The sequence below is a fragment of the Lampetra planeri genome, chromosome 13 (genome assembly GCF_965212315.1).
Source record: "Lampetra planeri chromosome 13, kcLamPlan1.2.h2, whole genome shotgun sequence".
Classification (NCBI taxonomy): domain Eukaryota; kingdom Metazoa; phylum Chordata; class Hyperoartia; order Petromyzontiformes; family Petromyzontidae; genus Lampetra; species Lampetra planeri.
This window is the reverse complement of record NC_136119.1, coordinates 486,556-513,752: the sequence shown is the minus strand read 5'-3', so window position 1 is coordinate 513,752 and position 27,197 is coordinate 486,556. Positions and strand designations below refer to the sequence as shown.

The 27,197-nt window shown below is 57.2% G+C and overlaps 1 protein-coding gene across 1 annotated transcript in view; it reads right to left on the bottom strand.

Annotated features, from left to right (window-relative positions):
• Positions 1–989: 989 nt before the first annotated feature.
• The window catches only part of LOC144722140 (uncharacterized), a 28,518-nt gene continuing 2,310 nt past the window's right edge, over positions 990–27,197 (bottom strand). Inside the window, exons 2-25 of the mRNA XM_078600313.1 lie at positions 26,918–27,064; positions 25,147–25,220; positions 24,534–25,056; positions 24,068–24,156; positions 22,544–22,673; positions 20,797–21,066; positions 19,913–20,017; positions 18,979–19,167; positions 17,828–18,054; positions 16,660–16,906; positions 15,625–15,704; positions 14,966–15,074; positions 14,227–14,268; positions 13,184–13,315; positions 12,867–12,940; positions 11,919–12,003; positions 11,746–11,816; positions 10,115–10,197; positions 9,648–9,730; positions 8,830–8,928; positions 6,225–6,347; positions 4,349–4,495; positions 3,600–3,660; positions 990–2,651 (exon numbers count right to left, since the gene is read on the bottom strand). Coding sequence (XP_078456439.1) covers positions 1,918–2,651; positions 3,600–3,660; positions 4,349–4,495; positions 6,225–6,347; positions 8,830–8,928; positions 9,648–9,730; positions 10,115–10,197; positions 11,746–11,816; positions 11,919–12,003; positions 12,867–12,940; positions 13,184–13,315; positions 14,227–14,268; positions 14,966–15,074; positions 15,625–15,704; positions 16,660–16,906; positions 17,828–18,054; positions 18,979–19,167; positions 19,913–20,017; positions 20,797–21,066; positions 22,544–22,673; positions 24,068–24,156; positions 24,534–25,056; positions 25,147–25,220; positions 26,918–26,992 — 3,852 coding nt within the window. The 5' untranslated portion in view covers positions 26,993–27,064 and the 3' untranslated portion in view covers positions 990–1,917. The remainder of the gene's footprint in view (positions 2,652–3,599; positions 3,661–4,348; positions 4,496–6,224; positions 6,348–8,829; positions 8,929–9,647; positions 9,731–10,114; positions 10,198–11,745; positions 11,817–11,918; positions 12,004–12,866; positions 12,941–13,183; positions 13,316–14,226; positions 14,269–14,965; positions 15,075–15,624; positions 15,705–16,659; positions 16,907–17,827; positions 18,055–18,978; positions 19,168–19,912; positions 20,018–20,796; positions 21,067–22,543; positions 22,674–24,067; positions 24,157–24,533; positions 25,057–25,146; positions 25,221–26,917; positions 27,065–27,197) is intronic.

The following is a 27,197-nucleotide window of genomic DNA, read 5'->3' as shown; positions in this document are numbered from 1 at the left end:
CTTTTGGCGTCCTCTGGTCGAGCACCAATTGGGTCGAGGCTCAAAAGAAAGCCGTCCCTGGTGTGGACCAATCAGTTTCAAGGACAATGCATTTATTATCATAGTGTGTTTTTTGTTTGCATTTTGACTGCAAGTATTGTGGTAAATGCAGACATGAATCCTCGTAAAAAGGTTTCAGTTTTGTTGCCAGAAAAAAAAGGAGAAAAAACCTATTATTATATTTTGGTACTGGCAAACGAGGTCGAATGATGTAAACGCCCTCTTTATTATTTATTGGACAGTTTCAAGTTTTAATAACCGGGCATGCGCCCTGCACACCTCGTCGGCTAAGCAGAAGTTGAGACTGAGACAGAGTTGAGTCTGAAACAGAGTTGAGTCTGAGACAGAGCTGAGACAGAGTTGAGTCTGATACAGAGTTGAGACAGAGTTGAGTCTGAGACAGAGTTGAGACAGAGTTGAGACTGAGATAGAGTTGAGACTGGGACAGCTGAGACAAAGTTGAGTCTGGGACAGTGCTCGGATGGGCGCCCACAGTGCACAGCACCGACTGGATGAAGAGACAACTTTCCCCTTCACAAATCCAAATCTGCACATCCAAAATCAAAGCGTTTATCACAGAAACCATCGACAGGAAGTTGCTTGAGACTGCTGCGAGGCTACGCGGTGAGCTGCAGCACCATCCACTGTTGGTTACTGCGCCGTCCGCCTTCACGAGAAGCGGCGATGACCGGCGTGGTGAAGTATGGTCAAAAGGCCCGCACGGCGTAAGGAGGCCCTCATCTGGCAGTGGATTGACAGCAGCAGCTGTGAGTGGCACAGGGACTGCCTCGTGTGTCCACGTGGTCTCACCGTGAAGAAAGGCGAGCTCGAATCCAGGTCCCATCCGTTTCAATCGTGTTTTATTATTGAACTGTTTTATTATTGATGTGGCACCAGGCGGTTTTGTATTTAACACGAGAATTAGAAAAATAAATCTCAAGAGCACAAATAAAATAAAACCTTTATTCACTTCAAACAAAAATAAGATTTTTTATTCAAAACATTTTATAATCATTAATCACGCATGGATGTTATGTAAGAGTGCAAATTCTATAATCATTGCTAGTTGTAATAACATTACATACAAAAAAACATTTATAAAAAAAAATCACAATAGCGTACGTATAAACTGACGAGACATTTGTGGCACACAACATCTCAAACGGTGCAACACAACAACCCCTGGGCTCGCACTCGCTCCCCTCCTACTTGCTCCACTCATGCCGGGTGATTTCCCTTCGCCTCCATTCACATCGGGAGCCAAGGGACACCCTGTCCCTTCATTTGTGCGACGCGACCACCCATCCCTCACCGTGACCACCCATCCCTCACCGTGACCACCCATCCCTCACCGTGAACACCTCTCTCTTGGCGCTCGGGGCCTCAGCCGCATCGACCTGTCTCCAAGCCACCGGCCCCAGTAAACATGCGACGTTGGGCCAACCCTTGGCATGCTGTCGGCACTGTCGGGACCAAATGTTGGACCGACATCCCACGTTTACTGGGAGGTCCTCGGTTTGGAGATTTCTCACTGTGCACAATTGTGTGGGTCTCCGTTATGGGACCGAACCATCCTGTTGTTTAAGGCGGAGGCCTAACACTGGGGTCAGGTCCTCATTGTGTCGGAGGCCTCTCTCATGGTACCCACGTCCTCATTGTGCAGGAGACCACATTCCCCCGATGGCTTTGCTGGGATTAGATCAGAGCGAGGTCCAGGGCTACAACATCTCTAACCCAACTCGCCCTCGTGGACAAGAAGTTAGCTTCAGACGATGGTGAACAAACAACATCAACAGAAAACAACACATCAGCAGCATTTCACACACCCCCATTGAATGATCTTTACTTAAGCCCATTTTTCTTTATTTAGCACCCATCTCACTGCTCCTGGGAGACACCTGCCCCGGTCTGGCCGGCCTGGTCGCAGGCCTCGGGGGGTGACACAGGGGCCCCTGCCAGGGGCGATAGCGACCGGAACGCCGGGAGCTCGGGAACCCCAGCCGGGAGCGGGGTGGAGCGCAGCTGACCAAACTCCCCAGTGTTGTACATCGCACCTCCGCCTGCATCCTCCTCATCACCATCATCATCATCATCGCCAACATCATCTTCACCCTCCTCCCCATCGCTTCTCCTACCGGCCACGAGGTCCTCTCGATGGGACCCTTCCGTTGAGTCCTCGTGAGAGAGGGGCGAGCGGCGAGGCCACGCGCGGTGACCGAGCATCGCCTTCTCCGCGCGGCGGACGGGGGACAGGCTCGAGTGGCGGGGGCGTCCGATCGGCTGCAGGGTCCCCCCGGAGCGCCCCCCCTGTGACCCCTGCGACCCTTGTGACCCCTGCGACCCCACCGACCCCACCGCCGTGCGCGGCGACGACGACGCCGACGTGGGGAGCGGCGAGGGCGAGGGCCGCTCCTCGCGAGGCGACGTCGCGGCGGGCCCTGCGGCGGGGCGGAGTTGCGTCGGCTGGGACGGGCGTTCGCCCGCCTCTGCGGCGAGCGTGGAGCCCCACGCCTGCTTGCCCCTCCCCCCATGCGAGAGGTCGTATGACAGGTCGGGCGACAAGTCGTGCGACAGGCCGCCATCCTCCAACCTCTGCTCCAGATGGATTTTGTCTGCAAGACAATCGCAAAAGGAATATCTTGGTTGAAAGACTCACTCGCCCTGACACGGTGCCAGCACATTTCCCATCTTCCCACGTGTGCGTGTGCGTGCGTGTTTGTGTGCAGTCCCATCATCGGTGAGCTCCCCCGGCAGGCGAGGTTGCGTTGGCTGGGTCATGAAGTCCACATGCCCAGCCACCGCGTGCCCCAGCAGTTTCTGTTCGGCCGGATAGAGGGGGCTAAACGGGAACGGCACGGACCGTACTGCATCAGATAGGACTGATGCAGTACAGGAAGATGTGGAGCTGAGTGGACTTGCCGATGACTGGTACCAGCAGTGTCAAGATCGGCTTCTGTGGAGGAGGCTCGTGAAGGACGCTACTGGGCAGTTGGAGGCAGTCGCCCTCCATCAACAGCGGAGTGCAGAGGAGCAACGCTCACAACAATGAGCGAATCGCCGGGCGGCTAAAACACAGCGAGTTGTCACAGTGCAGAGCATAGCTGGTGCATCTGCCAGCCATCTCAGTCAACCCACAGCACCTGGGTCTGTCCCGTGACCTGTCTATGAGCCTTCTACACTCTACGTGCTGGCCTCAAGGTGCACCTAGCCTGGCAGGAGCGCTATGGTGACATCTCCAACACTTATTGGCAAACAGCGGCTGTTGTGTGTGTGCGGGCATGCGTGTGCGTGCGTGTGTGCGTGAGTGTGCGTACGTGCGTGTGTGAACGTGTGTGTGTGCGTGTACGTGCGTGTACGTGCGTGTGTGAACGTGCGTGCGTGCGTTCGTATGCGCCTGTGTGTGTGTACGTGCGTGCGCGTGCATGTGTGCGTGCATGTGTGTGCATGTGTGTGCATGTGTGTGCATATGTGTGTCTGTGAACATGTGTGCGTGCGTGTACGTGTGTGCGTGCGTGTACGTGTGTGCGTGAGTGCGTGCGTGTACGTGCGTGTGTTCATACCTCTCATGAGCTTCTTGTTTTTCTCCTTCAGCAGCTTCAGCTCGATCACCAAGGCCGTCACCTGCGTCACGCGGAACCACGGCGCACGGCGGCAGTGACGCCCACAAGCACCCACACCGCGGTTACACAGTCGTGGGGGGGGAGAATGATGTGGTGTGTACTCGTGTGAGTGGTGTGTGTGTGGAGTGTGTGTGGTGTGTGTGTGAGTGGTGTGTGTGTGAGTGGTGTGTGTGTGTGGTATGTGTGTGGTGTGTGAGTGGTGTGTGTGTGAGTGGTGTGTGTGTGAGTGGTGTGTGTGTGAGTGGGGTGTGTGTGAGTGGTGTGTGTGTGAGTGGTGTGTGTGTGAGTGGTGTGTGTGGTATGTGTGTGGTGTGTATGTGGTGTGTCTGTGGTGTGTGTGAGTGGTGTGTATGTGGTGTGTCTGTGGTGTGTGTGAGTGGTGTGTGTGTGTGGTGTGTGTGAGTGGTGTGTGTGCGAGTGGTGTGTGTGTGGTGTGTGTGTGAGTGGTGTGTGTGTGGTGTGTGTGAGTGGTGTGTGTGTGTGGTGTGTGTGTGTGGTGTGTGTGTGAGTGGTGTGTGTGTGGTGTGTGTGTGAGTGGTGTGTGTGTGGTGTGTGTGTGTGGTGTGTGTGTGTGGTGTGTGCGAGTGGTGCATAATTTTGGTGTGTGAGTGCTGTGTACTGGTGTGTGTGTGCGTGCTCCTGTGTATGTGCGAGTGGCCGCGTGAGCCGTGTGTTGACGGCGCCCGTGCCTTGTTGGAGTTTGCTTGTGCCTCCTTCCTCAGCTGCTGGAGCTCGGCCTCCAAGCTCTCAAACCCCGGCGTGGCCCGCACGGCCCGCAGCTCCTCCTCCAGCACTCGCACGCGTCCCGCCTGCCCCTCGATGGCCTCGATCGCGTTCTAGCGAGCGCGCCGCACACACACACACGCAACAACAACCACCGTTGGCCACGAAGTGGCGGTGATGTCACCACGGCACTTGTGCCAGGCTATGTGCACTTTGAGGCCACGTGCAGCCTCGAACGCCCGCTGCAGGAGATCACAGTACAGACTCTGCAGGTGCCATGGGTCGGCTGACTGAGATGACTGGCCGATGCACCACCTGTGCCAACTTGCTGTGTTTTAGCCACCCGGCGCTCCGCTCGTTGTGAGCGTCGCTCCTCTGCCCTCCACTGTTGTGAGAGAGAGACTGTCTCTCCCCAGCAGCGTCCTTCACGAGCCTCCTGTATAGCCTAACAGACTGTTGGGGCAAGAGCACCTATGAAGGTCGGCACAGCACACGAGAGGCTGGGTGGCCAGCATCACGCCCGGCCGCCTTTGTCTCCCTCGTGGCAATGAGTACACACCACACCAGGTACTAATTTTGAGGCTGAGTTAACCTAAGGGAGGCCCAGGACCGGTTCAGGTAATCATCGCTGACGGTGTCCGTGAGCAGGAATTTAACCCGGGTCACCGGGTTCATAACGTAGCGCGCGAACCGCTACACTACCACTCCCCATACACCACACACACACACCCTACACACACACATACTACACATACCCTACACACATACTACAGACACACACCCTACACACACACACCCTACACACACACCCTACACACACACCCTCCACACACACCACACACCCTACACACACACACACCCTACACCACACACACCACACACACACACACACCCTACACACACACACACCCTACACACACACCCCACACACACCACACACACACATACCACACACACACACACACCTCACACACACCACACACACACCCCAACCACACACACACACCACACACACCACACACATACTACACTACCGCTCCCCTTACACACACACACAGACCACACACACCAACCACACACACACCACACACCCCACACACTCACCCCACACACACACCCCACACACACACACCCTACACACCCCACACACACACCCCACACACACACCCTACACACCCCACACACACACACCCCACACACACACCCCACACACACCACACACACACACCACACACATACTACACTTCCGCTCCCCTTACACACACACACACAGACCACACACACCAACCACACACACACCACACACCCCACACACACTCACCCCACACACACACCCCACACACACACACCCTACACACCCCACACACACACCCCACACACACACACCCCACACACACTCACCCCACACACACACACCCCACACACACCACACACACACACACCCCACACACACACACCCCACACACACCACATAGACACACCACACAGACACACCACACACACACACCACACACACACACCACATACACACACCACACACCACACACACACACCCCACACACACCACACACACATACCACACACACACACCCTACACACCCCACACACACACACCCCACACACACACCCCACACACATACCACACACACACACCCCACACACACCACACACACACACCCCACACACACACACCACACACACACCCCACACACACACCCCACACACATACCACACACACACACCCCACACACACACCACACACACCACACACACACACCACACACACACCACACACACACACCACACACACACACATGCGTGACCCCCCCTCCCGGCGCGTACCCGGATGATGCGCGAGCGTGACACCCAGTCGGCGTGCGAGGGGTCCCCGCCGGTCGGCTCCGCGCCCGACACCGTCTGGTAGGCCTTGCGCAGCTCCCGCAGCTCGATCACCAACGCCGTCAGCTGACGGTGTGCGGGGGGGGGGGGGCAGGGGGTGTGGGACGGCGGGGTCAGAGAGCGCGCGCGGTCAAGGTCAGGGAGCGCGGTGAAATTTTGGACATGACCCAGGGAGGCCTTCATCCAACAGTGGATTGAGAATGGCTGCCGCTGATGGCAATAATGAAAGTGTCTAAATGCATCCAAATCTCAAGAAGCGGTCAAGGTCAGGTCAGGGTCAAGTCAGGACACGGCACTACAGGGCACGGCGAGCGAAGGGAAGGGCATGCCTGAGTAGTAAGGGCAGGTTCAGTGGGCATTTAGGAGGAGCAAAGGGCAAATATCCTGCAACCTAGAGTGCTAAACATCCTGAGGTAGGATCAACAACTGGTTTAGTCAACTCATCATGTGTCAACTGTGTTGTGGTGTGTGGCGTGCGTGGTGTTGGAGTGTGACCAGCGAGTGCGGGGTGCCTGATACTGCGAGTGCCGTGGTGTGGTGATGATCTGCTCCGGCAGGCGAGGCTGCGTTTACTGGTTCATGTCGCCCGCATGCCCAGCCACCGCATGCCCAAACAGATTTTGTTCGGCCGGAGACAGGGGACTAAACGGGCGCGGCACGGGCTAGAGAAGAGATGGAGTGATGTGGCACATGAGGACGTGGAGCTGAGTGGACGATGACCGGTACCATCGGTGTCAAGATCGGCCTCTGTGGAGGAGGCTCGTGAAGGACGCTACTGGGCAGTTGGAGGCGGTCACCCTCTTAACAACAGCAGAGGGCAGAGGAGTGACGCTCACAACAACTAGCGGAGTGCCGGGTGGCTAAGACGCAGCAAGTTGGCACAATAGGAGGCACAGGTGGTGCATCTGCCAGCCATATCAGTCAACCCATGGCACCTGGGTCTGTCCCGTGACCTCCTAAAGTCCTCCACCATAGTCCCCCTGCCCAAAAAAACCCACATTTCCAGCTACAACGACTACCGGCCAGTAGCACTCACGCCAGTGGTGATGAAGTGCTTTGAAAAACTGGTCCGGAGTCACATCATAGGAAGCTTGCCCCGAAACCTTGACCCCCACCAGTTTGCCTACAGAGCGAACCGATCCACGGAGGACGCCGTGGCCACAGCACTACATGCTGCACTGTCACACCTGGAGCAGCAGGGGAGCTATGTGCGGATGCTCTTCGTGGATTACAGTTCTGCGTTCAACACCATCCTCCCACACAAACTGGTGGAAAAACTGGGCGACCTGGGGATTCCACATTCTACCTGCATGTGGATACATAGTTTCCTCTCGGGCCGCAGACAGAGGGTCAGAGTGGGCCGTCATACATCCACAGCCCTGAGCCTCAGTACCGGCTCCCCCCAGGGCTGTGTACTGAGTCCCCTGCTCTACTCCCTCTACACACATGACTGTGCCGCCGTCCACCATAGCAACACCATTGTGAAGTTTGCTGATGACACCACAGTGGTGGGGCTCATCTCTGGGGGGGATGAGTCTGCCTACAGGGACGAGGTGGAGCGGCTGACAGCATACTGCAGGGGCAACAACCTGCTCCTTAACACCGCAAAGACCAAGGAGCTCATAATAGACTACAGGAGAAAGAAAACGGACACTCCACCACTAATCATTAGCGGGGACTGTGTGGAGAGGGTGGCAGACTTCTGCTTCCTGGGAGTCCACATTGGGGAGGGCCTGACCTGGAGCGCCAACAGCACTGAGCTTCTGAAAAAGGCCCAGAAGAGACTTTACTTCCTGAGAATCCTCAGGAATAATAACATCACACAGAAACTGCTGGTGTCCTTCTACCGAGCCTCCATCGAGAGCATTCTTACATACTGCATCTGTGTATGGTACACCAGCTGCACAGTGGCTCAGAGGAAAGCGCTCCAGAGGGTCATCAACACAGCCCAAAAGATCGCCGGCTGCCATCTCCCCACACTGGAAGAACTACACAGTTCACGTTGCATCAAAAAAGCACAGATCATTCTAAAGGACTCTTCACACCCTGGACACTCACTGTTTGAGCTGTTGCCATCAGGCAGACGATTCAGATCAGTCAAAACAAGGACAAACAGATTCAAACAGAGCTTTTATCCTACAGCGATCACCACACTCAATAATGCTAAATAATTATTAAGTAATAGTGTTTACAATTGAATGTGAAATAGAGATGTGCAATGACAAAATGTAACCTTATGTGGGTAGGTGGGTATACTTCGGCTGTTTTTATATATAGTATAAATTTATTATCATTCATTTAATTTTATTTTTATTTTCTTATTTTATTTAATTTAAATTTATGAATGATGCCCTGACTGGTGAGCATTTTAAATTTCGTTGTACTGGTGACAATGACAATAAACGATCTATCTATCTATCTGCCAGCGGGCGTTTGACACTTCACGTGACTTTAAAGTGCACCTAGCCAGGCGCAGGTGCCTTGGTGATATTACCGCCACTTAGTGGTGAATGGCGGTTATTGTTGTTGTTGGTGTTGGGTGGACCACCTGGGTGGTTTTGAGTTGGTCGTCCTTCTGCAGATGCCGGGTGACTCCCTCCAACTCCCGCACGCGCAGCTTCTGAATTTCCGTGGAGTCCCGCAGGTCCTGCACCCACCGAATGAAAAAAGATCCCCCATGTAGCCTTTAACAGGCGGTCGAGGCAAATGCTGTGAGCGAACACCTATGAAGGCCAGCACGGCACACAAGGGAGTGGGTGCCAAACACCATGCCTCCCACTCCCCAGTGTCAATGTTTTTACAGACAAAGGTACTAATTTTAAGACTGAATTGAGCTAAGGGAGGCTCAGGAGTGGTTTAAATATTCACCACTGTTATTGGTCATGAATGGGAATCGAACTCGGCTCGACGGGTTCGTAGCGCAGCACGCTAACTGCGACACTACCCATCCCCACACACGTGCACTGATATGCAAACAAGCACGCACATACAAATACACGCTGCACGCACGCTGCACACACGCTGGACGCACGCTGCACGCACACACACACATCAAGTTCTCTACTCAACGCCTCCTTCCGTGACCCCAAACTCCTGCTGCACTTAACATTTGGCTCCTTCTGGCTTGATCGTCACGGGACAAAGATTTATCTCCGTGGCGGGATAGCAGGCAATGTGCTGCCCACTGCTGTATGGGCAGCGAAGGTCAATCGAATACATCTCAGAAGCAGCTCTGTGATATCCGCTTCCCGCGGGAAGTTCTCCGACACGGAGGGTCGCAATATGGGGGTCAGGTTTGGGCCCGAGTCCCGTGCAGAGCGGTGCGTCGAGCGAGGGTGTCCCTCCCGGGCGGGAGCGCCGCACAACCTGGAAGCCGCTGCAGATTTGCCGCAGCTCCCGCTGCGCATGGTCGCGCTCCTCCTGCAGTGCCAGGTTCAGCCGCGACAGATCTGCGATCCGCACGGACGGACGGACAAAGACAAAAGATCTCCCTTGTTGTTGGATAGACTGACGGGGCAAGTGCTGTTAGCGAGGACCTGCCAAGTTGAGAAGAGCACGCGGGGCAGTGGTGGGATAGCGATGAGGCTGGGAGCTGGTGATGAGGTGGTGGCGGTGGTGGCGGTGCGGTGGTGGCGGTGGTGGTGGTGGGATAGCGACGAGGCTGGGAGCTGGTGATGAGGTTGTGGCGAGGTGGCGGTGCGGTGGTTGCGGTGCGGTGGTGGTGGGATAACGACGAGGCTGGGAGCTGGTGATGAGGTAGTGGCGAGGTGGCGGTGCGGTGGTGGCGGTGCGGTGGTGGTAGTGGTGGTGGTGGGATAGCGGCGAGTTGTCACCCTGCACTTTGGCCGCCAGATCCTCGGCCTGGGCCCGGGCCTTGTTGTGGCGCTGGCGGAACTCCCGGTTCTCGCGCTCAAGGCTGACGCGCACACGCACGCACGCGCACGCGCTATAGACACACACATGCATGCACACATATGCACACTACAATACCAATGCGTGTACTATATACAGTTTCTATACATATACGATATAAACACTCGCAAAATATACATAGGCACTATGATACACCCCGCACACGGTCGGCAGAGTGGCGCAGTGGTTACGCTCTCGTGCCTCACAACAAGAGGAGCCTCTGGGTGAAATGTGCATGTGTGTGTATGTGTGTGTATGTGTGTGTGTATGTGTGTGTGATTATGTGTGCATGTGTGTGCATGTGTGTGTATGTGTGTGTATGTGCAGTGTAGCGGTTAGCATACTACGCTGAGAACCTGGCGACCCGGGTTTGATTCCCGCTCACGGTCAACACCAGTGACGATTATCTGAACCGGTCCTAGGCCCCCCCTAAGTCGACTCAGCCTCAAATGAGTACCTTTTTGAGATATGTAAACATCGCCACTCGGGAGACAAAGGCGGTTGGGCGTCGTGCTGGCCACCCACCCCCTCGTGGGCCATGCTGGCCTTCATAGGTCCTCGCTAACAGCACTTGCCCCAACAGTCTCTTAAGGCTATACGGGGGATCTTTGTCTTTGTGTGTGTATGAATGTGTATGAATGTGTATTTTCTCCCCCTGTTCTGCACAGGTTTCCGCCGGATTCTCCGGGTTCATCTCTTGCGATAAACCCCCCACAGCCAAACCGGCCAACGCAGCAGAACCCTGCCGAAGAGACGCAGTGAGGCTTCCCATTCCGCCGCGGCAATAAGTGGCGTCCGCAAGCCGCCTCGCCACGAGCTGGTCAAGGCGCTCGCCGTTCGTCGCAAGCGTCGACACGGCAGGGCAAGGGGAGGAACCCCACTGCGCAGACAAAGAGAAGCTGATTCGGAGAAACAAAAGCCAAAGAGAATAAGCGCTGCTGGTCTCAGAATCGGGGGTGGGGCAGCGGGGGCGGTCGCAGTGGGGGGGTGGGGGTGGGTGCGGGGGGCACCCATTGTCTAAGATGTGAGCCACACGGAGTGAGCCACACGGAGAGAGCCACACATAAACCGTCTCAAATCTGAGACTGTCGAGGAAAATGATGGCACCACCAACAAACGCCGCTCGACACGCGAGCAAACAACAGGAATTGACTTTGGCCGAAGATGGAGTTGATGAGTGAGTGACAAGGAGAGCAATAGCGCACCCTGCGCTAGGAACCAGACGGAATCCAGACTGGAACGTCCTCTTATAATAATCAATCACTGGCCACAGGAAACTCCCGCAGCTCATGTGATACAACGAGCTCCCTCCCAAGCACTACAACGCACGCTACACACGCACACACACAACACACAATGATCTCACGTGCAGCCTACGGGGACTGGTTGGGGAAGAGTGCTGTTAGCGAGCACCTATTAAGGCCGGAACGGCGCACGTGTGGGAGTTGTGGCCAGAACTCGACAGGCACGGACACAGGCACACACGGTGTCACCGCTGGACCGGGCGCTGGTGGCGGTGGGCACGTGCCGCCCGGCATGCGAGCGGCGCTACCTCTCCAGCTTCTCCGTGAGCGTGGAGCCCGAGCGCGCCCGGCTCTCCTCCAGCATCTCCCTCTCCGACACCTGGCAGAGAGGGCATGCGGGTGGGCGGTGAGGGAAGTCCCCACCGCCAAACGCAAACCGCCAAACCCAAACGCCGCGGCGGCGGTGCCCCCGAGCACCGACCTTCATCTCCAGCGCCGTGAGCTTCACCGTCAGCTGGGTCTTCTCGGCTGCCAGCGCCCGCTCCCTGCTGCCACACGTCTCCTCCCTGCGGCCGCGCGCACAGTGGCAAGCACCGCCCGGCAACCGCGTCAGTGGGCTGCGGATCGCTGACGAGCTCTCGGTCGGTCGGGCTGGGCCCACCAGCTGGCCGCTTCCTGCCGACTCGACAATCCTCGACGTTCCAAAGCCGTTCGATTTTAAACATTCCCGACGGGACGAAACAAGCATGTGCTTGCTTCTGGTGCATGCCGCCTGTACAGGAGTCACGGTCACAAGCGACCGAGCCTGAGGCCTGAGGCTTGAGGCCCGGTACACGAGCAACAACTCGTATCGCACGACAAATGGAATCCCGCTACGCGCAGTCGCCACGACGATTGGCCGCTCAGTCAACTCTCAATCGCTCGGGCTAACGGGGAGAGGGGAGGATGGTGGAGGAGGGGTGAGGCCCAAATAAAAGAAAAAACACACATCCTGCAAAACACACGTGAATAAGGATATTAAAACATTCCTTGGTTATTGTAGGTTAAATGGGGGTAAAGAAGCCGCCGAGGGCGTCGGTGTAGTTGTGGACAAGGCTCGTGCTGCCGCGCAGCCTCCGAGTCACCGACGCGCGACGAGCGAGGAGCAGCGCGCGTCAACACCTCACTGTGCTTTTCGCGAGCACGGTTAATGTGCAACCCGCGTGAATCCGCTCGCGGAGAGTCGAGAGTTCAGTGGGATCGGACAAAACGACGATCCCTCCTTCCGTTACGTCTGACACAGAGTCGCTCGTGACGGGTTGCAGTCGGCTCACGCGCGTGGAGTGTGAGTGAGCGTGGAGTGTCAATGAGTGTGAGTGAGGCGGGAGTGGAGTGTGAACGGAAGTGAGTGGGAGTGAGTGGGATTGATGCGGACGCGTTCGTCGCTTACTTGTGAGTGAGCTCCCTCCGTAAGGTCGCGACCTCTTGCTCCAGGCCTCGTCTCTCCGCACTGCAGCCCGCCAGCTGACGGTTATCATGGAAACGGAGCGGGGTGGGGAACAGCAGGGGCAGGGGGACAAAATGCGAGACAATGTAACGCTGGCGACGGGAGGAGTGAAAGGACACGTCGACCATGCGGCCCCTTGACCTCTGTGACCATGACCTGGCTATCCTGGTGACCATGATGTGGCCTACCTACGACTCCGTGACCTGGCCCACCCAGCTCCCTGTGACCAAGTTGACCCAAAACCTCGCGACTCAGCCGACCTGGGCGCGCGTGGAGGTCAGCTCCAGCTGCTGGTCCTCCAGGGCAGCATCGCGGCTCCGGAGCTCGTCCCACACGCGCTCCATCTCCGCACGGACGACGCTCAGCTCCCCGTCCAGCTCGTCTAGAGAATGCTGCTCGCGCACACGCAACCACACGCATACACATGCACCCACGCGTACACACCCATACACACGTACACGCGTACACACGTACACGCACCCACGCGCACACGCAACCGCACGCATACACGTGCACCCATGCATACACACCCATACACGTGCACCCACACGTACACGCACCCACGCGTACATGCACCCACGCGTACACACGTGCACACACACGTGCACACATGCACCCACGCGTGCACACGAACGCATGCACCCATGCATACACACCCATACACACGCACCCACGCGTACACGCGTACACACACCCACGCGTACACACACCCACGCGTACACAAGTGCACACATGCACCCACATGTACACACGCATGCACCCATGCGTGCACACCCATACACACACACCCACGCGTACACACACCCACGTCTATACAAAGACCCCTCCCGTGTAGCTTACACAGGCTGTTGGGGCAAGCGCTGTTAGCAAGCACCTATGATGGCTGGCATGGTGAACCAGGAGGTGGTGTGGCAAGAACCACGCCCGGCCGCTTTTGTCTCCCCAATGCTCATGTTAACACATTGCACAAGGTACTCATTTAAGGCCGAGTTGACCTACCTAGGAGAGGGAAACCAAGGACCGGTTCAGATATTAATCATCGATGGTGGCCATGAGAGGGTTCATAGGGCAATGCGCTAACCACTGTGCCACCGCTCTCCACACCTATAGACACGCGCCCACACACGCGCCCACACACGCGCCCACACTCACGCACCCACTCACGCACACACACTCACGCACCCACTCACGCACACACACTCACGCACACACTCACGCACACACATGCACGAACACACACATACACACACGCACACACATACAGGCGCCCACATGTGTGCCCACATGCACGACACCATCTCACCCGAATTTCATGCGGCCGTTTCATCATCGCTTCCTCCAGCTCCTGTGCAGCACAGAGACACAAAGACACATACGACATGAGAGACACAAAGACACAGAGACACAAAGACACGGAGACACAAAGACACAGAGACACAGAGACACGGAAACACAAAGACACGGAGACACAAAGACACAGAGACACGGAGACACAAAGACACAGAGACACGGAGACAAAGACACAGAGACACAAAGACATGAAGACACAGAGACACGGAGACACAAAGACACGGAGACACAAAGACACGGAGACACAAAGACATGAAGACACAGAGACACGGAGACACAGAGACACGAAGACACAAAGACACGGAGACACAGAGACACGGAAACACAAAGAAACAGATAAATGGAGACTAGGAGGCACAAAGACACAGAGACACAAACACATGGAGACACAGAGACACAAAGACACAAAGAAACGGAGACACAGAGACACAAAGACACGGAGACACAAAGACACAGAGACACGGAAACACAAAGACACAGATAAATGGAGACTAGGAGGCACAAAGACACAGAGACACAAACACATGGAGACACAGAGACACAAAGACACAAAGAAACGGAGACAGAGACACGGAAACACAAAGACACAGAGAAACGGAGACTTGGAGGCACAAAGACACAGAGACACAAAGGACGAAAGCATGGCACCGCCGTCGCCTCCGCCCCAGCCCCCAACCCCTTTGACCTCTGACCTCTCTCAGAGTGGCGATGAGCTTCTCCTGCTGCTGCTGCAGCTCCTGGTTCTCGCCGAGCCGGCGCCGCAGCGACTCCACCTCCTCCCCGGTGTCACCGGCGCTTGCGCTGCGGGGCGCCGGCCGGCGTGGGGAGAGTGAGAGGGCGCGCGTTGGCGGTTCAACGCATGGCAGTGAAAACCAAGAACAATCATGCACACGCACGGATGTGATTGGCGTGCCTTCGTGTGGGGAGTGGACGTATAGTGGCTAGGGCACTGCACTACAAACCCAGCCACCCGAGTACTGTCGAACACCATCGATGATTGTCTGAACTTGTCCTGAACCTCCCTTACGTCGACTCAGCCTCAAATGCACCTCCAATTAGCACGGTTGGCTACATACGGTGCGAAAGAAGTTCAACAGACATATATACAAATGCGTTCCTCGTGCAGTGTGTAAACATCAGCACTCGGGCATGCTTCGTGTATGGTGAACTTCTTCCGCACCGTACGTAGCCAACCGTGCTAATCGGAGGTGGTGCTGGCCACCCACCCCTTCGTGTGCCGTCGTTCCGGCCTTCGTAGGCGCTCGCTATCCTCACTTGCCCCAACCCAACAGTCCGTGAAGACTATACGGGGGGGGGGGCGACGATCTTTGTCTTTGTGCGTGACCCGCACCTGCCCAGGTGTGGCTGCACGTCTCTGTGCTCCTGCGCCTGACTTCGCAGCCTGCGACACTCCTCCTCCAGCTCCCGCACCTGCACGAGCACAAAGCGCTGTGAGCGAGCGCCCACCGAGGCCAACGTGGCACCTGCCGACACGCGCACCCACACACACCTACACACGAAACACAAGATCACCCCGGTAGCCTTGCACGAACGTATGTTTAACTTCTTTCGCACCGTACGTAGCCAACCGTGCTAATCGGGAGGTACGGGGGAAGGACAACGAACTAAACACAAAGCAGTTCAAAAGAAATAAGTTTTTAATCTAGACGATTTAAAAGTGCATAGCTCCAGTGGCTTCCTAAAATCGGAAGGAAGAGCGTTCCAGACGGCCACGCATCTGAAAGCGTGCGATGCAGTGACCGCCTTTGTTCGATGGTTAGCCAACAGGCTGTTGGGGCCAGTCCCGTTAGCAAGCACCTATAAAAGAGGGTGGTGTGGCCAGGGCCATGCCTGGCCGCCTTTGTCTCCCGAGTGATGATGTTCACACAACACATTCAGGTACTCATTGAAGGCGACCTAAGAGAGGGCAAGTACAGGTACAGATATTCGCCACCGTTATCAGTTGTGAGCGAGTTTGTATCACAGTGTGCTTATCGCCGTGCCGCCACTCTGCACACATAAAGACAAAGATCCCCCGTATAGCCTTAACAGGCTGTTAAGGAAAGTGCTGTTAGCGAGAACCTATTAAGGCCGCCACGGCAAACGAGAGGGTGGGCGGCCAGCACCACGCCCGGCCGCCTTTGTCTCCCCAGTGGCGATGTTTAAACATCGCACCAGGTACTCATTTGAGGCTGATTCGACCTAGGGAAGGCCCTGAACCGATTCAGATAATCGTCACTGGTGTTGGCCATGAGCGGGAATCAAACTCGGCTCGCCGGGTTCGTAGTGCGGTGCACTGACCGTTGCACTACCGTATCACACGCACACACCGCTGCACACACACCGTTGCACACACACCGCTGCACACACACCGCTGCACACACACCTGCATCGTTGCCAGCTGCAGCTCGGCCTCCCTGGTCTCCACCACGATGTTGGCTTCCTCGCACCGCGCACGCCACTCCGCCTCCATCGCTGCCTCCGCATCACCGCCGTCCAGGTCCTGGGTTCTACCGAGGCGTGACGGCGATGGCGACGCTGACGCCGACGGCGTCACTGCCTGTCCCTCCGCTCGCTCGTGCACGCGCGACTCCAGCTCGGAGCAGCGCGCCTGCGACTCCGCGAGCGCCGTCCTGCGCACGGGACGTGGCCGGGCGACGGGACAACGTCGTTATCATCGTCACGGTCGTCAGCAGCTACTCGTCAGCGACGAATGGCGGCGACTTGGGGGCTCAGCCTTTCATCCAGCAGTGGATTGATCGTGGCTGGTGACGATGAATACCTTTCGAGACGCACGCGGTGACTTCACGTGGCGCGCAACGTGACGACGCAAAAATGACATCGTCGGAAGGCAAACACCGCGTGTGACATCATCGTCTTTGCCGACGAGGCTTCTCAGTCTTTTAGCGCTGGTTTTTTATTGTCAAGCTTTGAGCCGCCCCTTTGCCACTGTGCCTGCTGCCACTGCCAACGGCCTTGGGCTGGAGTGTGAATGCATGTCCCCAATAGCGACGCAATTCGATGCTAAAATGCAATTCGCATTGGAGTTATCGTGACCCCGTGTTACAGACGGATGCAGCTCATGCATTAACGCCTTCAAACTCGAGTAGAAAATGGTTAAACGTGCGAAACGCAAAGTTACAGGAAACTGACGTCACGATAATTGTATCATCAAAATCTGCGTTTGAAGTCACAGAGTCCGTACGTGTGGTAAACGAGCGTCTGCTACGCATGCGTCCGCCTCGCCATCGAGATCCTCCATCTTACGAGACCGCGTAAGATGGAGGATCTCATACCGTATCGTGAAAACCGACCCATTATTCATATTTGGGGTTGGGCCACGTAATGATCCGGTCAAACTTGTGTCTAAAACCCCTCCACCACCCGACACAGCTGCCACGTGAAGTTGAACTACGCGGCGAGTTGCACAACGATCCTCACGACCAAACTCAGACTTGGCAAAACGGAGATCACGGCGGCGCAAGGGGTGGCGGATGAGTGGGTGAGGGAGTGAGTGGGTGAGGGGGGTGGGGGGTAAGGGGGTAGACACATGCCTTGTGCTCTCGTGCGCGTCGCGCAGCGCATCCAGCTGGCCCTGCAGCTGGCGCCGCTCCCTCTCGGCGAGCTCTTTCTCAGCCAGCAGCCGGTCCCGCTCGCCCTGCAGCGCGCCGGCGCGCGCCCCCGCCAGCCGCCCCTCCGCCTCGTGCCGCAGCAGCCGCTCCCGCTCCGTCTCCAGCTTCTGGCGCAGGTCCGACACCTCCGCGGACTGGCGCTCGCGGACCTGCGCCGGCACCGGGAGTGGAGGGGTTAGGGGAGGGGTGGGGAGGAGTCAGAGGGGGGGAGGTGTGACGGGAGAGATGCGGGGGTTGAGGGAGGTGAAGGCGTCGTTATCGTTGGGGGACAGCTACAGACACGGGCCTGGGGAGGAGGGGAGGGCGGCACAACGCGATAGCACGATGGGAGCGGCGCAACACAAAGAGTTGTAACAATATTGGCACAACAGCAGCAACGTCAGGGGCAGCGCAGAGGAGGGGCGGCACTTTGAGGGGGCGGCACAACAAGGAAGACACGACTGCTGTGCCCATCTCGGTCAGCTGCCCTCCTCCATCCTGTCCCGGTGCCTCCTCGATCACAATCTCCTCTTCCCCATCGCGTCTACATCGCTTACCTGGCCTCGGGCTCCATTCCCAACTTCTACGTTGCTTGCCCCATTACACTGCCGTGAAATTTGTACAGCAATGGCCACGTGCCCCTACGCTCGAAGGCCGAAAACTTTTTTTTTTTACTGGACATCTGTGAAAAAGAGCTTCATAGCTCATCAGATTCCTCCTCCAGTGTAAATAAAGATTCTGATTTTGTATAGGGACTGGGCTATCCGATACGCTACCGATTATCGGCTTGATCACTCAGCCGGTCGGATAACACGTGTTTATACTTGTGCCGCTGGACGGGAGGTGATGGGCGGGGCTTGGTGACGTCGTCGGAGGCAGGACGTACGCACAACCGCCACCATTTAAAGGCATCCAGGTAATGGACAACAAAGTTGGGGCCGATTACAATCCTTAGCCGAGTCACTTCAGTGTAAAACGCGGAGGGGATGGCGCCGCGTGACCTCGGGTATATATGTTGTATGTATGTTGTATGTATGTTTGTTAAATTTCTTTTGCACCGTACGTAACCAACCGCGCTAATCGGAGGTGGGTACCGTCTGCAGTGCTCGCAGCTCCTCCACGGCGCGGGCCCTCTCCTCCTCCACGCGCTCCGCGCGACCTTTCACCCTCGCCAGCTCCGCGGCCTTCTCCGCCAGCTCTGCCTCCAGCCCGGACTTTTGCCGCGCCCCCGACTCCGCGTCGTGCGCCAGCGTCTCGGCTCGCTTGCTGAGCTCGTCCCTCTCCTACGGGGTGGGGGGGGGGCAATGGGGGGGGCGGGCGGGGGCACAGCAGCAGCAGCGCCGGATTAGCACGGACACGAGGACAGCGCAGAAGCGAGGATGGTGGCGTGGACGAGCGGAGGAACAACCGCCGATTGGACGAGAGTGGAGCCCAAGAGGGGTGCGGTCGGTAAGTGGGTGGTCGAGGGGGGAAGCGAGCGAGCAGTTGAGCTAGCGAACAGTTAAGTGAGCGGTAAAGCGAGCGGTTGAGGGAGCGGTCGAGCGAGCGGTTGAGTAAGTGGTTGAGTGAGCGGTTGCGCGAGCAACTGAGCGGTCGAGCGAGCGGTTGAGTGAGCGGTTGAGCGAGCGACTGAGCGGTCGAGTGAGCGGTTGAGTGAGCGGTCGAGCGAGCGGTTGAGTGGTTGAGCGAGCGGTTGAGTGAGCAGTTGAGCGAGCGACTGAGCGGTCGAGCGAGTGGTTGAGCGGTTGAGTGAGCGGTTGAGCGAGCGGTTGAGTAAGTGGTTGAGCGAGCGGTTGCGCGAGCAACTGAGCGGTCGAGCGAGCGGTTGAGTGAGCGGTTGAGCGAGCGACTGAGCGGTCGAGTGAGCGGTTGAGTGAGCGATCGAGCGAGCGGTTGAGTGGTTGAGCGAGCGGTTGAGTGAGCGGTTGAGCGAGCGACTGAGCGATTGAGCGAGTGGTTGAGCGGTTGAGTGAGCGGTTGAGCGAGCGACTGAGCGGTCGAGCGAGTGGTTGAGCGGGCACCCCACACCTGCTTCAGTCGGTCCCTCTCTCCCTCGGCCGCCCCAACCCGCGTCTGCAGCCCTGCGGACGCCTCCTCCAGCGTGCGAACTCGCGACGACAGCTGCTCCTTCTCCTGCGTGGTGGGGGACAACGCGTTTTGTGCCAGGCTAGGTGCACCGCTCAAGACACGCCGGAGGGGACACGTCCGCCACGGAGAAGGAGCGGCGAGATCAGCTTGTGTGCAGCGACGGGACGCGAAACCACGAGAGATGGCGAAGGCAAGTGGGCGTGGAGCAGGTGGCCAACCCTGGCTCGCCTGAAGGCGGTGCACCTGCCCCTTCTTTGTGGGATTAAGTGTTGCCCCCCTTGCACGCACAATTGGCTGAAAACATCTTAATATATAGAGGATCGCAGAGCTTGGGAAATGTGTTGATAGCGCCGGCTCATTGTCTGGTTGCTGAATTCCAGCTCGTCTGTGGTTCGTCGGCGATTGTGAGAGATGCTCTTTGCATAAACGACGCTACATATGCATATATTTGCAACTAAACATGAATAAACGTTATGCGTGGAGATACACCGAGACGCAGGGACACACACATGCATGCGTAACATAAAAAACGACGATCCCCGTATAGCCTGGACAGACTGTTGGGGTAAGTGCAGTTTCGCGAGCCCCTATGAAGGCCTGCAGGGGTGGTGTAGCCAACATCACGCCCGATGTTCACACCTCACCCCAATTACTCATTTGAGGCGGAATCGACCTAGGGGGAGGCCCAGGTAACGGTTCAGATAATCATCACCGGTGTTGAAATCGAACTCGTCTGGGCTCGTAGCGCAGCACGCTAACCGGTGCACCTCCGCTCCCCACGCGCACACGGAGAGACACTCACTGACACACGGCGGAGCCCTCACCCGCGCCGACGTTTGCCGCTCGCCCTTGAGCTCGTCCAGCTGCGTCATCAGAGTCCTCCTCACCCACGCGTCCTCCGCCAGTCGCCCGCTCGCCAGCCCGCTCGCCAGGTGAGGGGGGCTCGCCAGGTGAGCAGGGCTCGCCAGGTGAGGGGGGCTCGCCACGCCGGCGCTGGAGCAGCCGTGGGGGCAGCCGAGCGGGGTGACGGCTCCGCTGGCGCTTAGCAGGGGGCCGACGGAGCAGCGGGAGGGGCTGGCGCCCGGCCAGGGGCCCTGCGGCACGGGGTGGCCCAGCGAACACTCAACTCAGAGGCGAAGGTCCCCCCCCCCCGTAGCCAGCACAGGCTGTCGGGCCGCGCACGGAACACGAGGAGGCGGTGTGGTCGTCCGAGCGCGCGTGCCCTTGCGCGCCCGTGCGTGCCATCCCATACAGGTGTGGATCTGTGCGTGTGCACGCCCGAGCGCGTGTGCCATCCCATACAGGTGTGGATCTGTGCGTGTGCACACCCGAGCGCGTGTGCCATCTCATCCAGGTGTGGATCTGTTCGTGTGCACACCCGAGCGCGTGTGCCATCCCATACAGGTGTGGATCTGTGCGTGTGCACACCCGAGCGCGTGTGCCATCCCATACAGGTGTGGATCTGTGCGTGTGCACACCCGAGCGCGTGTGCCATCCCATCCAGGTGTGGATCTGTGCGTGTGCACGCCCGAGCGCGTGTGCCATCCCATCCAGGTGTGGATCTGTGCGTGTGCACACCCGAGCGCGTGTGCCATCCCATACAGGTGTGGATCTGTGCGTGTGCACACCCGAGCGCGTGTGCCATCCCATACAGGTGTGGATCTGTGCGTGTGCACACCCGAGCGCGTGTGCCATCCCATACAGGTGTGGATCTGTGCGTGTGCACACCCGAGCGCGTGTGCCATCTCATCCAGGTGTGGATCTGTGCGTGTGCACACCCGAGCGCGTGTGCCATCCAATACAGGTGTGGATCTGTGCGTGTGCACACCCGAGCGCGTGTGCCATCCCATACAGGTGTGGATCTGTGCGTGTGCACGCCCGAGTGTGCGTGCCATCCCATACAGGTGTGGATCTGTGCGTGTGCACACCCGAGCGCGTGTGCCATCCCATATAGGTGTGGATCTGTGCGTGTGCACACCCGAGCGCGTGTGCCATCCCATACAGGTGTGGATCTGTGCGTGTGCACGCCCGAGTGTGCGTGCCATCCCATACAGGTGTGGATCTGTGCGTGTGCACACCCGAGCGCGTGTACCATCCCATACAGGTGTGGATCTGTGCGTGTGCACGCCCGAGTGTGCGTGCCATCCCATACAGGTGTGGATCTGTGCGTGTGCACACCCGAGCGCGTGTGCCATCCCATATAGGTGTGGATCTGTGCGTGTGCACACCCGAGCGCGTGTGCCATCCCATACAGGTGTGGATCTGTGCGTGTGCACGCCCGAGTGTGCGTGCCATCCCATACAGGTGTGGATCTGTGCGTGTGCACACCCGAGCGCGTGTGCCATCCCATACAGGTGTGGATCTGTGCGTGTGCACGCCCGAGTGTGCGTGCCATCCCATACAGGTGTGGATCTGTGCGTGTGCACACCCGAGCGCGTGTGCCATCCCATACAGGTGTGGATCTGTGCGTGTGCACGCCCAAGTGTGCGTGCCATCCCATACAGGTGTGGATCTGTGCGTGTGCACACCCGAGCGTGTATGTCCCCGTGTGCGTGCGCGTGTCCCCCGTACCGTGCGGGCCCGCGCCAGCGCCTGCGCGTCGAGACGCACCCTCTCCAGCGAGCGCCGCCGCCTCGTCTCCGTGGCAACCTCGTCCAACGACGACCGCGCGTCCGATATCTGCTCCTCCAGGCGCCGCACCCTGGGGTTGTCGGCGAGCGCCTATTAACTTCACTTTCTTTCTTCAAGCGTTTGCCACGCGCTGCTGCGGGCATCTTCATGAGACCGGGAGTGAGATTCCTCACTTCGGTTGCTGACGATGCCCAGAGGAGTGCGTGGCGAACGCTCGAGTGAGGGGTTGTTAGTTTTTATTTGTTTTAGCACAAACTCGATTCGAAGCTTTCGTGACTGCAGGAATTACTCTTTGGTTCTTTCGGTAAAGTCACGTAGAGAGAAAAGAAAAGAAATAATAGAATACGACGTTCCGATTGCAACACAAGCAACCATCATCAGGTATGAGTTAATGAGAAAGCAAACCTAGTAAACTTAGAAATGTAATGCAATGCAACACAGAGAGTCGGCTAACACGACAATTAACACTTTACCTGGTTGATTACGTTCTTCCAAAGATTGCTAAATTTGAGAGAGAAAAAACACAGACACGGAGACACATAGAGAGATACACAAGCAGATAGAAACACACACAGAGAGAGAGACACACACAGAGAGACACACGCAGAGACACACAGAGAGAGAGACACGCAGAGACACTCAGAGAAGCAACGACTCTGTGACGGGGCATTATATAGAGGGGGGGGGGAGGCAGAGAAATTAGCATGTCAATGAGAGTGGCCGGAGGAGAGAAATTGGAACTTGACAAACGATAGAGTAATTCCTGCAGTCACGAAAGCTTCAAAACAAGTTGGAACCACCTCTACGGGGAATATTTCCACACAACTCACACTTAACTTCAAATTTAGCAATCTTTGGAAGAACGTAATCAACCATGTAAAGTGTTAACTGTCGTGTTAACCGACTCTCTGTGATGCATTGCATTACACTTCTAAGTTTACTAGATTTGTTTTCTCATTAATTCACACCTGATGACGGTTGCTTGTGTTGCAATGGAAACGTCGTATTCTATTATATTATTTATTTTATTTTATTTCTACGCGACTTTACCGAAAGAGTTGTTTTCGCACAGTTTGCCGAGCGCAGACCAAAATATCCAAAACACAAAGCGACCAGCAACAAACAGCACTGTCAAAGGTTTGATCGATGAGAGTGTAATGCGTTTCATGAATTGAGCAAGGATATTCTTGTAAGAGCTTGGAGGGAGAGAGACGATGATGGGAGAGGGGATTCCAGCAGTGCGAGGGAGGAAGCAGAAAGAGAAGTGAGGTGACCTGCGGTGTGGTGGGTGGGTGCGTTAGTGAGTCGGTGAGAATGTTGTAATTTGCCGTGTTGTGGTTGAACGCCGTGGCTTGTAGACCGAGTCCTCAACGCGGGCGGAGGAATCAACCATCGAAATTCACGGGAAGCGTCACCGCGGTAGTAGTAGTGGGGAAGAAGGGGAGCGACCCGCGCGGGCCTCACCTCTCCTGTAGGACTCGCTGGTGCGTGCCGGCACCCGCGCCCAGCTGCTTGCGCTCCCTCTCCAGCGCCGCGATGCTGCTCTCCAGGTACTGCAAGCGCAGGGGACGGAAGGCCACTTGTGCCGTCACGCTCAGAGCCACAACCACACGCGGCGGCGGCGCCGCCCAGCGCTCGGCCAGCACCGGGCTATGAAGCGGCAGGAAACTGACTGAATGGGGGGGGGGGGGCGCCGATTCACTTGTTGCTCAGGGCCCATGCCAACCACACGACGCGACTGCTCCTACCACCCCTGGCGCGTGCCCGCTGGCACCCACGTGACCCTGGTGACCCCCTCAATGAGTGTCCCAGCGGAGCCTGTGTGTCCCTGGTGAGTGTCTCAGTGGTGAGTGTCTCAGTGGTGAGTGTCTTAGTGGTGAGCGTCACAGTGGTGAGTGTCTCAGTGGTGAGTGTCATGGGCTCGCTGTACCTTCTGCCGCACGGTGAGCTCCTCCACAGTGGCGCGGCTGTCCGTGAGCTCGGCCTGCCGCCGCTGCAGGCGGCTCGCCTGCTCGGCGAGGGCTCCGCAAGCCTCCCGTAGGCTGTCCGCCAGCAGGCCCCGCCGCCGCTCGCTCTGGGTCAGCGACCCCCGCAGGGCCCACACCTCCAGGGCGGAGCCGCCCTCCTCCGCGACGGGGCCCGACTCCGCGGCGGGGAGCGTCGGCGGGCTCGAGGGATACCCCCCCGCGGAGCTCCGCGCCACCTTGAGCGGGGGGGTCTCGCTCAGCCCCGAAGGGGGGCCGGGCCTCGCGGGCGAGGGGCCGTCGCGGAGGCCCGCGGAGGAGGCGGGCCCCGACACGAAGGTCCTCGCGGGCGAGGTGCGAGGGAGCCTCACGGGCGAGGTGTCGTACGGAGCGGAGTCGGAGAGCCCCGGTGCGGAGGTGGGTCCCGTCGCGGAGGCGGGGCCCGTCGTGAAGGGGGCCCCCAGCGCTGTGTCGCCGGGGCGGCTGCGCCTGTGGGCGGGGCGCCTTCACTTCGCCATCGCGTTCCAAGCCGAGTGTGGTTCTGCGCGTCGCGTGCGTGGTGAGGCGTGCGGCCGTTACCTGCCCATGCCGACGTTATAGTCGCAGTGCGTCGTGGGAGTGGAGCCGAAGGGCCGCCGTGGCTCCAGTCCGATCTGGCGGAGGATGAACGGCGCCCCTTTAAAACCGCGCCACTGACAGTCTTATTGTTATCACTGTTGATCTCATGATTGTGGTAACACTGGAGCCTCACAGCAGGAAGGACATGGGTTTGATTCCTGACTGTGTGCAGTTTGTTCATTCTGCCCCTGTTCCGCATAGGTTTCTTCCGTGTTCTCCAGTTTCTTCCCATAGCTAAAAATATACCACGTGCCAACATTGAGCCAACGTTGGCTCAACAGGCTAACAATGACTTTCCTGGGTAAAAAATAATTATCATTATGGCAACTTGTCCCCGAGAACCTAGGATAATTCAGAGGTGGGGTACCCAGCTGCGTGCGATTCCTCCAAAAAGTTAATTTCCAATCCCCAATTAAGAGTGTGCAATTCGATTTACTGTTGCTTTCTAATTTCTATATGTATATATTTTTTAAACCCATAACAAGCTACATCAAAAATCTTTGACTGAACTGAATCGTCTGACTAAACCACCAGCCAACTTTGGTTCGCACGACAACATCCGATTCTGGAGCGGTGGCTGCGCAGTCTTGCCCCAGGCTGGCGCCGTCTGCGAGCGCCGTGGACACGTGGCCGGCGCCCACGGCAGCGTTACTCTGCACGCCGTTACATTCGTGAGCTCCGCGTTGGCCAGTTTCAACTGCAACTTACGTGATTTATTTTTGATGGGTCGCCCAAAAATACCGCGTTATACTCCCGACATGCCAAAGGCGGGCCGCCCAATTTCAAGTACGCAGCGATACTAAATTGTTATTGCTCCAGTAGTCCAGTTATCCTTGTCTAAGTGTAAATCTACTTTTTATTTATTTCAACAGTTTTTCGCTGGTACGACGAGGGTGTCCCGGTACGCCGAGGCTGTCCGGATTACCAGGCTTTGCCCCATCTATAGAGGTTTGCCGCAGCGATGGATTCGTGCTGGATCAAGACGAATCGTGCCAGATCAAGATGATTTTGTGGTGGAGCCCTGGGTTAAGGCACTGTGCTACTAACCCACAAACCTGATTTCGATTCCTGCGGTTAACAACAGTGGCGATTGATATATCTAGACCCATTCCCTTAACCAACCAAGCACGGTGAAGTATGGTCAAACAACCCCCCATGGCCTGCACGGTGCTGGGAATCCCTCATCCAGCAGTGGATCGACATTAGGACTGCTGTTTGTGTTAACTCCAGTTTCAATTGTCGGTCTCATGAGCCATCCACCGCGTGACCTGGTGGCAGGAGTGGATTGACAAAGGGCTGCACATTCCTATAAAAATGTATTTGTACTATGATATGTATTTATCATAAATACATAAGACGACAATATGCCTCGGTCAAATATCCCTCTCTCCACATGTACAAAATATCAAGTATTTTTTAACACATCCCATCAGCCACACGGCCTTCGGTGTGGGAGTGCATCATCATCTCAGCGGCAATGGTTCAGCGCAAGCAAAACCCCGGACCGGCTTCGACGCTGAGTGTCTCATCAGCAGTCAGGCTTTGCTTCAAACAAATGCTGGTGGACTGCCAACATGTTTATAGGCAAGGCCCATCGCTGTTAGATATTGGCACTGATTCAAAACTATAAATTACATAACACAGAACAATCATTCGGGCTGTTGTGGAGAATTTAACAAAATAAGTAAGCAGTCTGCTTCTGCACTCAATCAAGAAACCCATGCGTTTTCACCTGACTGCCCAGGGCATGCCCGGGCGAGCCCAAGTCGCACAAACGCAGGGGGGATCTCCGGCGGAGCGAGTCCATTGTTCGGTGCTTGGGCGCTCCCTCTGCTCTCCTTGGTCCTCGTACGCCGCGGCTCCTGCGGTGTGGTCCAGTCTGGAGAGAGGGGGGGGGGGTCCGTTGCCTTGTCTTGGGTCGTGGCGGGGGGGCAGTGCAAGCGGTTGAGGGCACGTGGTGGGGGCGAGCCCCCCCCCCCCCCACAACAGACTCGAGTGGTACAGCCCACCGC